Source organism: Rhamphochromis sp. 'chilingali' (genome assembly GCF_963969265.1).
Source record: "Rhamphochromis sp. 'chilingali' genome assembly, chromosome: 1".
Taxonomy (NCBI): Eukaryota; Metazoa; Chordata; class Actinopteri; order Cichliformes; family Cichlidae; genus Rhamphochromis; species Rhamphochromis sp. 'chilingali'.
Genome location: NC_137929.1, coordinates 55,452,227 through 55,465,410, shown reverse-complemented (window position 1 = coordinate 55,465,410; position 13,184 = coordinate 55,452,227). Strand labels below are relative to the sequence as shown.

At 42.5% G+C, this 13,184-nt stretch overlaps 1 protein-coding gene across 1 annotated transcript in view; it reads left to right on the top strand.

Moving 5' to 3' along the window:
* Window positions 1-13,184, top strand: part of LOC308395691 (F-box only protein 41) — a 14,804-nt gene extending 1,620 nt beyond the window's left edge. The window contains exons 2-17 of the mRNA XM_080880627.1: window positions 382-553; window positions 1,909-2,430; window positions 2,512-2,591; window positions 3,874-3,946; window positions 5,765-5,995; window positions 6,119-6,183; window positions 6,266-6,421; window positions 6,507-6,667; window positions 6,805-7,028; window positions 7,803-7,918; window positions 8,457-8,609; window positions 8,682-8,777; window positions 8,966-9,084; window positions 9,249-9,407; window positions 9,495-9,610; window positions 10,679-13,184. Coding sequence (XP_080736753.1) covers window positions 404-553; window positions 1,909-2,430; window positions 2,512-2,591; window positions 3,874-3,946; window positions 5,765-5,995; window positions 6,119-6,183; window positions 6,266-6,421; window positions 6,507-6,667; window positions 6,805-7,028; window positions 7,803-7,918; window positions 8,457-8,609; window positions 8,682-8,777; window positions 8,966-9,084; window positions 9,249-9,407; window positions 9,495-9,610; window positions 10,679-10,741 — 2,484 coding nt within the window. The 5' untranslated portion in view covers window positions 382-403 and the 3' untranslated portion in view covers window positions 10,742-13,184. The remainder of the gene's footprint in view (window positions 1-381; window positions 554-1,908; window positions 2,431-2,511; window positions 2,592-3,873; window positions 3,947-5,764; window positions 5,996-6,118; window positions 6,184-6,265; window positions 6,422-6,506; window positions 6,668-6,804; window positions 7,029-7,802; window positions 7,919-8,456; window positions 8,610-8,681; window positions 8,778-8,965; window positions 9,085-9,248; window positions 9,408-9,494; window positions 9,611-10,678) is intronic.

Below are 13,184 nucleotides of genomic sequence, written 5' to 3'. Positions count from 1 at the left end.
TCCTGCTCATCCATGCGTGCTTAAATTCCTCTGCACGGGTCGGAGCAGCGGCGTGAAAGATTGCTGCCTCACAGAAACAAACACACACATGCGCCCCACTAACATCAGACCCAGCAGCTCGCCACAGGACACGCATGTGATGCTCCAGCATGGATCCGGCTTATCCGTGAAGAATAAATCAAACACACGTGTTCTGCTGTCTTTAATGTTCAGGTCTGAGCCTCGTTACATCTTCATCTGCATAGAATCAATTATGTAGAGCTCACACGCACTCTGACCCAGTTTTCACTCCGGTTTACTCTGTGTGTTTCTTCTTCTACTCTTACTATCTCGTTGCAGTCTCTTTGTTTTTCTCTAATGAGCTCATATCTTTTCTTCCAGGTCTGCTGCTTCCTCGTGAATCATGTCTTCCTCCTCGTCCTCCTCCTCTTCCATGGAGCTGCCCTACTTCTGTCCTCGTTGCGGGGATGGGTTTCGGTTCTCATCTGTAGCTGAGCTCCGGGCGCACCTGGTCAGCCGACACACCTACGAGACCCTGCTGGTGCTCTCCCAGGTAACCAAGCAAATGATCATTTTCACGACTGGTTAACTGCTAAAGTACTTTTGTTGTGGAAGATTTCATGATATGTGACAAACTAAAGAGATTTGAGTTTACTGTCATGTGGAACAAAGAAATAATGTGTCCTCCCAGAGGCCACATCGTGGAAACGATTGCAATTTGGACACATAATAATGGATCTGATTGGGAAATCTGTCTGACATCACCCGGTGAATACGGAATATGGATGGAAAGCAGCTATATGGAGCTACAGAGACTCATTAGTTATTCTACATTAAAACAAACTGATGTTGTCTGTTTCATTTTTCAGCCTCTCAGATTTAAGATTTTCTGTTTCTGTTTGACACCTGCTGGTAATGAAGCTAGCCAACAATACATGACTTTGGTAGCTTTAATTTCCTAGCAAACATGGTTGAATTCCCAACATAATCTGCCTGGTCATAACTGATCATGCTAGGACTGCAAAAATAAACCATAGATCGATGGATGTTCGTGCTGTTTGCACACAGAAGTGAGGTCGTGTCAGACCTTAGAAAGGGAGAAAAACTGACCAGATTATTGCAACGAAGAAAATAAGTGGCTGTGTCTGACAGTTAATCTGGTTAGTGCATGGTTTGTGAATAGAAACAAACACAGGCTTTTATTTTTATTTTTCTAAATAATTAAGACTCTTAAACTGTTTAGATTTATGTGAATTCTGTCAAGCATCACCTCTCTGATCCTCATGTCAGCATCATAAACTCAGGGATGTAACTAATATTGTGAGTTTGTGACACCCATGAAATTTATACCAGTGTTATTCGTTTCTTCTCCTTCATTTTATTGAGAATATTTTAGTTCTTTGCATTCTAAAAGCGGTGCAGGACACATTTGAAGACAGTGAGACAGTAGGAGTGGCAGGTGGGTGGAACCACATTAGGGTTTGGCTTTACCCCCCCCTTATTTAGAGTTATGATAGACAGGTAGAGGAAGATAGAGGAAGTCAGACGGGAGTCTCTGTGGACTCTGATGTTTGCAGATGACACTGTGTTCTATAGTTTGAGCAGGGAGAGGTGGAGGTATGCTCTGGAGAGGAAAAGAAGGTGAAGGTGAGTCAACCATCCAAAGCAATAGACAGTGCACAAGAGCGATGAGGAAGAGAGTGCAGGTAGGGTGGAGTGGGGGGAGAGTGTCAGGGGTAATTTGTGAATGAACGATAGCAGCAAGAGTGAAAGGAAGATTTACAGGATCGTTTGGAGACCATTGAGATGATCCAGATCTTCCACCTGTAACTAATACATTTTTTTTAATGTCATCAGCCCTTGAACTGCGTTACCAGTGCCAGTATTAACTTTGTCTTAATGTTTCAGGCTCGGGTCAGAAGCTCCAGAACCAGTTCTCTCCTCCCACTCCCTAGCCCAGCTGTATCCCAAAGTCAGAGCACTTCTCTGGACATGGAACATCAAAGCCTGCCCCTGCCACTGGCCTGCTTGGATCTCGCCTCATCATCTGCCTCCGTCCAACTGCTCAGGGAGATGTTCGGTGCTTCAGATTGCCCTCTGCCTTCCTCTACGGTACATTCAGAAGGCCCCTCCACTGCTCTGGCCCTTCCTGGATCTGTGGATCTTTTTGCTGGGAAGAACCTTGGAGAGGTGAGGGTCCAGCTAGGCTTGGTGGAGATTGGGCTGGAAGAGCGACTGGGGCTCGGGCTGGATCATAAAATCGCCCGGACTTTCGCGGAGGTTGAGGAGAGGGTGAACCGACGCATGGCCCGACTGAAAGTAGAGCTACAGAGGAGAGAGATGGAGCTACAGCGGGCGAGGCGAGACAAGGAACGACTCAGGAGTGAGAAACAGGAAGTGGAAGAGAAAGCAGCCTACCTGTCCCGACAGGTGGGTGGGGCTTTAAGCAATGTTTTAAACACGATTTTGAAGTCGCTGTATATTCACTGTTCTATTTTTGTATTCCTGCAGGTCTCAGCTGCCATGGAGATGATGGAGAAATTAAAGAAAGATCTTACAGGGAAAGAGAAGGAGCTGAGCAAACGACAACAGTCAGTATCTGGACGTTTAGTGGATAAAACTGTGTTTTCAGGATTTATTTTCCCTCTTTTTATGGAACAAACAAGACATTTTTAGATGAAAGTTTTCTTCATTGCACCATTGTTATTATTCATTTATGATCAGCCACTTTTCTATGTTCTATGGACTAGTCATCACAATAACAATGGTAAAAAGTTTAACATGTTCACGTATTTATTTTAAATAGTGTACATTTTTTAACTTGTTCTGTAAATAGACAAGGTTGAAAAGACTAAACAGCAGTTTAGGGCTGCAGTTCCCCTATTGTCCACTTGGGGCAGGGTGTAAAAGTAAATGAGTGCCCATAGACTTCCATGTTAAATTTTCCAACTTTACAGCAGAAATAAACATGTCTGCAGCCTGCTACAAAACCAGTTTCTGTTGGGTGTTTTAATTTGTTTATATCACACCTTTTTATTTTGTATGAAGGACTAAAGTTTGGAGTCCCTTTCCGATTTATCACCAATAAAATGACCAAGACATCCATAAATTCTTCTGAAAATTATAGAAAAAAAACACTTTTTCTTAGTGTAGCGCTTACCTAAATCTTACCGAGCTTTAAAGTTTCCTCTAGTACTACACTCATCCAGTAATAGATCTCCAAGCACTGCAGGCAGCAACTGCTGAGGTTGTTTTTGGCTAATTTTACTCAGCCCTCAGTGGCAAACTTGAACTCTGGTGTAGAATGTAAGGCAAGTATGTGGAGGTGAATGGGGTCAGATTTAAATACCAAGTAGGAAGTGCTTTGGGCATTAAAATCTTTTGCACTCGTATCCTCTGGCAGCAGTAGATGCAGTGTGGCAGAATTTGTCGTGTGGTCAGTTTTTGTTTGTGGAAAATGAAACACTAATAGCAGAAGCAAACAGCATGTAATGTAATATCATGGAACTACAGCGCGCTGAGCACAGAAACACGGTGCACAGGCAGAGGACACGTCATGTTTAATCTGCCTCACTCTGTGTTTCTCTCTGTCTCTCTCTAACACACACACACACACACACACACACACACACACACACACACACACACACACACACACACACACACACACACACACACACACACACACTCTGCTGCGGTTTGCTGGGATGATAAATGTAAGATGACAATGAGGCAGAGCAGCCCGAGGGTGTGTATTTTTGGGAGGTCACTCGGTTTGTTTTGCGTGTTTTTTGTGCCGTCTATCTTATTTAACTTATTTATCATTTGGGTCACTGAATAACGTGTACATTCTGAACTGTGTGTGTTTTTCAGGGAGATGGTGGACATTGAGCATTTTTTGAGGGAGACGGCAGACAAAGAGGCCGAAGCCAAATCCAGGCTGCAGGTGATGCAGGAGATCTTCTGTTGTTGGTTCTTTTGTAATTAAACTCTGGGTGGTTTATTTTGATTTGTTTGACAAGAGTGATGCGTGAGATTAATCTGACCCAGCTCACACAGGGTAACCCGACAGTTTTTATAGTGGGGTTGGCCAAGATGAGGCTGTTATTTACACATGAAACGACGTATTGGAGGGGGGCAAGTATGCAGCATGTGCACTCGTCTATGAAATAATCCTTTGTCATTCAAAACCTGTACAGTTTTATATTATACTTTATATTTTAACTTAACCTTTTCTTCCCACATAGTTTGGTTAGATTTTTAGATTAGAGTTTGGGTCAAAATCATAGAGTTCATGTACAAGAACGTGTTCAGATTCCAGAGAGAAAATAAAGGACACTGGGCAGAGTTAATATACAAAAAGCAAGCTTTTGTTGGCAACTTAAGAAAACTCCTGCAAAATGCACAGATGTTAATTCTATTGCGAGTTAAATATGTAAGTATCTGTCATAGGACTCCTTTCAGGCCTTAGTGTCATCCAGGCTGCTTAGTCTGTGGGCCCACAAACACTGTTGTCACTCAAACTAGAACTGTAAACAATTTTAAAACACATCCATTGAAATTGGATCTTAACCCACACTGAGTTAAGAGACCCACAATGAACATGAGGAACATGGGGGTGCACATGCAGCGCAAACAAGAAATTTAACTGACACGGGTGCAGATAACAGTGCACACACACAGTGAAACTAATGCGAGTGGCGTGAACAATCACAAAGGAAGGAAAACTACAAGACAGTCACAAAAATACCCAAAATATTCGATTTCAATAACAAACCCAAAAGTGACTCATCAAACTTGCTCTAAGGCAAACCCTGCCTTGTTTGCCTCGTCCTCTTCCCCTACTACAGCTTTCCAGCCAGTCCTGGGTCTGTCCCAGAGCCTCCTCTCAGTTGGACATGCCCAAAACACCTCACCCAGAAGGGTCCCAGGAGGCATCCGAGTCAAAGGCTAACTCAGTGTGGAGGAGTAGCGGCTCTACTCAGAGTACCAACCAAACGGCAGAGACCCTAAACCTCATTCTTTCTGTCACTACCCAGAACCTGTGGCCACATGTGAGGGTGGTAATGTAAAACAACAGCTTTACTTTCATGCTCAGCTCTCTTTTCACCACATCAGACCGGTACAGGGTCTGCATCACCGCAATGCCACACCAGTCTATTCATCAATCTCCTGCTGCTTTCTTCTCTCACCCATTAACGAGACCCCGAGATACTTGAACTCTTCCACTTGGGGTAGCGATCATTTCCAACCTGTCCTCAGACTTTGAGGTCCAATTTCCTGATCCATGCTGGAGCTCATTGCTCAATAAAGCCATCAGAACCAGACTGTCCAGTAATGTCCTGGTGAAGTCCAAAAGCCACTGAGCACAAGTCTGTCTTATTGCCTTGGGCAAACGCCCACATATTCCTGAATATCCTTGAGAAGAGCTGGTCCAGTGCTTCCTGACTAGGATGAAAACCTCATTGTTCTTCCTGAATTGTAACTAAAGACAGCCTCTCTTCTCAAGGACATTGGCTGCTGGCGATGCTAAGGACTGTAGAGCTGGAATGAGATATTCCACTCAATTCAGTTTTCTTTAGTCATGTCTTGGTGCTTCATAGTGTAAGAGAACCTCTTACAACTTCATGTTAGTTCATGATTGTGGGGTGTGTTAGTAATTCCTATCAAAAACCTTTGGTATTCAGATGCAGCTTACAGTGAACATACAGAAGTCAGCAAATCCGATAAAATCTTTCTGTTGTGGTGCTTCGCTTGATTACAGATGTTCATTGAGACACTGCTGGAGCGAGCAGATTGCGCAGAGAGACGGCTCCTGATGCTTGGCTCGCACGAACATCGCAACCTCTTCCCAGACAGTGACGGGTACGCATACACCGAGCCCTATTTGCTCACTGAGGTTTACGAACCTACACGGAGCCAAGGGGGACGCAGTCTGGATGGCAGCACTGATGACATCATTGCAAATAAGATGCAGGAAACCATTGGAAACAGGGTGGGAAATACAAACAAACATCTTTGATTAAAGTATTCATGAGAGTATGTATTGTCTATAGAGAGGAGCAGGACCTGGAATTTGTTAGGTCTCACTCAACATTTCCTCATCCTGCTCTTCCAGAGGAGTTATAGCGTGTCAAGCTCCTACAGGCTGGGAGAGCAGCTGCATGGACACCATCGCTACAGGTACCTGAACACACCTGACTCTTTCAAAGAGTTTACAGTGTCAGTGAAACGCTCACACCTCCTCTCGGTTTCTGTCATCAAGTGGTCTTGCTGGACGAATGCGAACCTCGTCTCTGGGTTCGGGGGGTTGGAACTGCGAGGCGGCATCAACCCATCTCCATCCGAATCCCTACGCCCAACCCTGGACTCAACGAGAGAGAGGAGAAGGAGGAGAAGATGGGAGGAGGGAGAGGTTCTGGTATGCAGATGTTTGTTTTGTGACTTTTATTTTGAACAGGGCTTAAAATTTTAAAGAGCAAGTCTTTCTTCTGCTGTGATTTCAGGACTGCGGAAGAGGGATGGGGGAGAACGTGGAAGAAAAGAAACTTTCGTCACCATAGCACCGAGGAGGAAGACGAGGAGGAAGAGGAGGAAGATGAGGAACTGTGGACCAGTGCTGAGATGAGGAGACTCATCTTTGCCAGGACACACACACCTGGATCAGGTATATAATTTCTGCCCATCATTCCTGTGGTCTTTCTTTTCCCCTCTGGCTGTTACAGGCTGCTTTAATGCAAAACTTCCTGTGGCTGCTTCACAATAAAAGCTTCTGCCTTTCATTACTCTGCTCTCCTGACCCAGATACCCCCTCTTCCGTCCGCTCCACACCCTCCCGTTGCTTTGGTGACAGACAGCTGGTAGCAGACACCCTGCGGCTGAGGGCGGGCCTTTTTTGCATCTTCCCATATTTGGACGTGCGCTCAATGCTGCGTGCAGCCGAGGTGTGCTCTGATTGGCGGTTCGTTGCCAGGCACCCTGCTGTTTGGACACGCCTCCAGCTGGAGAATGCCAGAGTGTCTACAGAGGTATCGAAGTCCTCATCATCTTCAGATAGTTACTAATGTCATCCTCTTATAGCTGTCCCTGATAATCTGCTGGCCATGTAACATTTAACTTGTCCGCCATTTTGGACATGTGACAGTCATGGTGACAGTGTAGGGTGAAGGGAATAACGCCCCACTCACACAGGTTTAGAAACTAGTCAGTGACCCCCTGGCAACCACTGGTTGCTAGGGGAAAATGTGTATTGTGCATGTTTGCAAAAACATACATGTGATTGCTTTAGTCACTAGCAGAATGCCAAGGTCACCTCCACTTTGCATGAAAGAAACTGAAAACTGCAACACTAACCACTTCATGCTTTCAGTTTGGGTATTTCCATCCAAACTTAAGCTTGGCTGGTTGGTTTTCTTTTTTGACTTCATACTTGGAATTTGTCTTTTTTCCATAATTTTAGCCTTGCGATTACAAGATGGGGCATAGTAGCTTCAACAGAAAGATAAAAGAAAGAGCAGCATCTATACAAAATAAATATGTGTTTGCTTTTTGTCTCAGTTTTAAAATTGTTGCTAATTTAAAACTGTGTTCACACATAGAAACCTTAATTAGGCAGAATATTCTTTATTCAGTACTACTCCAAAATCAGATTTTTATTCAATAAACAGTTACTGTCTTGTAGTATTAAACTGTGTGGCAGAGTGACTACATGAAAGATGTTGTCAGGGAAAAAATGCAGGAATTATTAGGTTTATACTTTAAAATGTTTATTTCACATTTAAAATGTTTTTCTTTGTGTGTAGTTCCTGACGACGCTGTCACAGTGGTGCACTCAAACTCAGGCCGTGGTGCTCAGCAACCTGAAGCCTCGAAGTCGTCGAGCCAACGAGACGCGAGAGGATTACCACAGAAACATACGGTAAATTAAACTCAAGGTTTGACTTTCTGTACTTCTGAGGGCCCTGGTTGTAGCCCAAGCATAGGTTAAGTCTTTAATGTTACTGGCAAGCCAAAATGTCCAGACGGTGATGATTTAAACCAAAAATAACCACTGAGTCAATAATAATAATAATGGATTGGATTTATATAGCGCTTTTCAAGCCACCCAAAGCGCTTTACAATGCCACTATTCAAGCCCTCATTCAAACCTAATTATTTACATTTTGAGGATTAATTTTTGTCCCCACAGTGTGACTGTGTGAGTTGTGTCCCTACAAAATCAAAAATCCAAGCCCACAAACACACACCGCTCTCAAGGATTAATGCTGCTACCGAGGAAATGTACAAGCTTTTCTTATCTTTTTGAAATGCATGTTGTCATGGTAACGCAGCTGTTATCTGATTGGTCAGTGCTCAGTGCATTAACAGGTTTCTGAGACGTTACAAGAGAAGAAAGCTGTCCTCTGAGTGGATTGTGGGTACTGTAGTTGGCATACGTCTGTTTGTGTGTCAATCAGAGGGAGTGTGGAGCCCGGGGTGGAGGCCCTGCTGCGGTCAGCAGGGGGCAGCTTGCTCCACCTGTCTATCTCTCAGTGTCCCCACATCCTCACCGATAGGACCCTGTGGTTGGCCAGCTGCTACAGCAGGAACCTGCAGATGCTCACATACAGGTGAGGCTGTTTACCTGTCCCCTTCTTCACCTGTCTGTCCGCTTACTCGACTGTCTGTCTGGTCCTCTGCAGGAGTTCATCAGATCCTCTCGGTCAGGAGGTTCTCTGGGCTTTGGGTGCTGGATGCAGGAGCATCACCAGCCTGCAGGTGGCGCCTGCTCATCCCTGGTTAGTACACACACACACAGTCCACTGTGATAGCTCCATACTGAAAAACAACAAATCTGTTTCCCTTTTTCTAAAAAAAAAAAAAAATTCCTGTCCTGTCTGCTGTGAATCCAGTCTAGAGTGCAGGAACAAATGAGCAGATTTGAGTCACCTTGACACCAGTCTTTTTCTCTCTTCAATATTTCCAGCCAACAGCCAACTCGTTTTGGTAACCGCTGCTTGCAGACAATTGGCCGTTGCTGGCCACACCTCCGCTCTCTCAGTGTGGGCGGAGCTGGCTGTGGGACTCAGGGGTTGGTTGCTGCTGGTCAGTGAAAAATATGGTTATTGACATTTTTGTTTCTTCTCCTACATGCTTGTACAGATTAAATCCGTAGTAACTGTAAAGTTACAGTTTATTTTGGTGTAAAAATACAATGCATTATACCATTAGCTGTGTGGGGGTTTTTTTGTTGTGTGTTTTGTGTGCAGTACGCAACTGTGCTCAGCTACAGGTGCTGGAGTTGGAGCGTATTACTGACCTCGGCCTGCAGGCGGCGACAGAGCTGTGTAAGGCTGGACTGAAGAACCTGCAGACGTTGATCTTGACACACACGCCCGTGAGCGGTCAGGCCATCCTGCACTTCCACAGTGAGTCTCTGTAACTGAAGGCAACACAGAAATGTGAGATTATTATTAATCAATGATTGCTGATGACTCCTCTGTATACCTGTGCAGGTGAGTGTGAGAACATCAGGTCAATCATTGTCGAGGTCTCTGCGTCAGATTACTTTGAAGAACCGGACACTGAGGAAGCACAACATCTGTTTGGAGAGATTCTCAGTACACTGAAGGTGAGTTATAAATACTGCTCTTTGATTGGCTGTCAGGACAAGCAGACAAATATTTATTTCAATGTAAAGTGTGCACTGAGAGAAAATAAGACTGGGCTTATGGGCAGGGGGCTAAATCAGCTGCTCCTCAGCAGGCTCCACAAATATGATCAATCACCCTTGAGGAACTACAAAAAAGCCAAGTATAAGACAAAGAAGGATTATTTTTAACTGTGAATCACTAAAAGCTCATCTAGAATAAAAATGTGGAACAGTAAATTAGCAGAATAGTTCCCCTCAAATGTACTTCACTTATGTTTAACATGAAACATTAAAACATCAAATAAAACACAAATATAAACAAGAGTAGCTCACATTTGCTGCTTGTCCCACAAGTTCCTGACACTGCCCCCTGGTGACTGTACATAGCTACAACATGGGTCTGCAAAGCTCTGGACTTGGGTTTAATGTTTTTCTTGGAATGATGTGCCTGAGACGTGCCAGTCATAAATAAACCCCGCTCTGAATTGCTCAAAGACAAAAACACTTTGGTCACTATCGGCTTCATGAATACTTAATAAATCATCACAAACATCACAAACAACTGACATCACTGACAGTCACTTTACAACTTGCTTTGTTTTTAGAACTGCAGAAGCAGTTCTACAAGTTTTTCAAGCTCTCAAAATACTTCTGGAAGTGTGCTTTCAACAAGCAGAGTGCATCAGTTCACTCTGCACTCGTGTGATTTTCGGACATTTGTGACAAACTGTCTACAGACAGAAACCCTCTGACCAATTCAGGATACATCCGTATAACGGTGCAGGCATACAAATCTGTACAAATGCAATCCCACAACGTCAAACTCAGTGGTCAGAACATGCTTGTACTACTTAACCACAATGTTTTTGTATTTTCCTGTAAATCTGTAAATGGTCATGGTTGGATTTACCAAGGATCTAATTTCCTTTAAATAAACCCAACTCTGGACGACTTAACTGGAGAGGAAGTTTTTTTAGGTCAGCTTTAAAACTCAGAGAGACTTTAAGCACAGACCACCTTCATGTTGTCATTTTTGTGCCCCTTCAGGTTCTTCAGACGCGTCCTGGTGTGAGTGACGTCCTGCAGGTTAAAGCCGACAGTTTCTCCTGACCTCAGCGCAAACTGCTTTCTTTTATACGTGAGAACGTCTAAATCTGGGTTTTGTGTTTGTTTTTTTTTACCTGAAGCCATTAATCTTTCCCTGAACTAATGTGTGCAATATTTACTACACACTGGCCCAAACTGTTTATGAAACTGTTTTTTGAGGAAATAGGCTACCTGTAGCTTGATTTATTGAAAAAGAAAAAGAAAAAGAATAAAAGGTATTTAATGTGTTTTTAGGAATTTAGGCTAAAATAAACCATACTTATCCCTTAATATCTGTGCTAAACCCATGCAAAGCAGTCAAGTCCCATGGCGTCAAATACTGCCACTCTATCTGATGCTGCTGTTGTCCTATTGATAGGTTTCCTTTGGCTTGATTGTCCTGACATATCTAACAGTCCTCTTTTAAAGCTACTTATTTCAAAAATTGTTTAAATCCTTCAAAATCAAATTAAAGCTGAAAAGCTCAACAGAACTAAACACTGTGTTAAAGAAAAAGCAGTAGTTTGGTGTAATACCAATGTATACCCAAAGAGAGTGCAGCGACTCAGTGGAGACTTTTTTAACCAGAAAAATGATTAAAGTTATATAAGAAAAAAAAAACCTCTCAAGGAAATGGGGCTGCTAAAAGAAATTAGTTAGCTGTAGGCACGGAAAACTACTTGGTCAAGTTTTTTTTTTTTTTTTTAAAGGCAATAAGTAGGGCTGTGCGATATGACCAAAATCTCATATCCCGATATAAAACATCTATCGTCCGATAACGATATAAATCACAAAAAATGTAATATTTTCTGTAAATTCTGTGAATCTCGGGTAGGTGAAGTGTTTCCAGCTGGGCATCTTGTACCTGGAGTTGAGTGTTTTAACCGATGCATGAAACTACACATTTTTAGACATAAGTTGTAAAGGCCGCCGTTTTCTTTGTATTTATTACACGGCGTGCTGCGGGGAAAAGCCTGTTCTAACGTTTGAGTCTAAGGTTTATTTTTTAGCACCTGACGGCTCTTTTTTTGCTTCTCATCCGTCAATACTCTGCATCTTTCACGTGATTCCGTTTATTTTGAAAAGCCTCAATAGGATCTTGAGCTTTATTGTGAAAGGTTTATGTGGAAAATAAACAAGCGGACATGCGATGGTTTTACCATCATTGTTGCTAACGACAACCCATAAAAAGAGACGCTTGTCCGTCCGTAGTGTGGTTATATTAAATATAAGAGAAAGAGAGAACTTTAAGAAATTAATATAGCCACTACAGTGACCATCAAAACCATGAAAAAATATTGCCGTAAACAGTTTATTTTGCGACACCACGAAACAAACGATAGCGTAAAATGAAACGTTTTTATATCGTCATCCGATATATATCGTTATATCGAACAGCCCTAGCAATAAGTATGGCCTTATGTTAAAAAATTATGTTTAAATGGCATGATACGAAAGGGCCCTTCACAAGCGTCGATACATGAAGAACAAACACCAATTTTCATTTTATCTTTGAGATGCCACTGGCTAAGAAACATGGCAGTATTTGGAACTCTGAGAATGAGACTGGGCTAATCGAGGTCATCTTAAAGCTTTTAAAATCTATTAATAATACAAATAGGACAGACTAAGTGGCAATCAGGCTAAAGCAGGCTAACCCCTGCTCACTCCAAAAGACTAAAACTCAAAAAGTACATCTGAGGTTTCATATTTTCTTAAGCTTTAATTTTCCTGCAGGACTTTTTTTTTTTATTATGAACAGCTTCTAACATTAAAAATAAGACTTAAAATAATTGTATGAGTCACTCATTGAGTGAAATGGGAAGGCAAGACCTCAAACTAAAATCTTGATCCTTTAACTTTTACTTAAAAGTGTGAATAAGAACTTTTTCTACCATAGTGACCTCTTTTTTTAGCACTCTTTCTCCTCACGAATCTTAGAGCCCTTTAACTTTTATTCATCTCTTCTATTTTTGCAATAACTCAGACCTCAACAAAGTTGAGGCACCTCTAATAAACCTTTATTTACCCTTATCAAACAGAACATCGTTGTTCCGCAAATAAGAGCCATACTTGTTGTATTGAAGTAATCATAACCTTTAGTCTTACCTCAAGTTTTAACAGAACCCTTGTTCATTATTTTTACCTTAAATATAAGCACAAGAACCCACATATGCACAAAGACTTTTTGCACAAGCAAGCAGGGCGCATTGAATTATGCACCAAAGACATCAGTCGAATCAACCTGTCAGTGAGACCTGCAGATGTGTTGATAAAAAAATGTGTCTTTTAGCAACCCCTAGAAGCTGCAGATGCTACCTGTGTGGTTTCCCCATCAATAAATCACTTCCTCATCAGGTTTGTGTCTCCTCTTGATTAATTATGTTGTAAAACAATCAAGATATGTTCGTCTTCTACAATCAAAGGTTTCTGTTTCTAATGTTGGACTGGAATCTGCTGTCCTTAA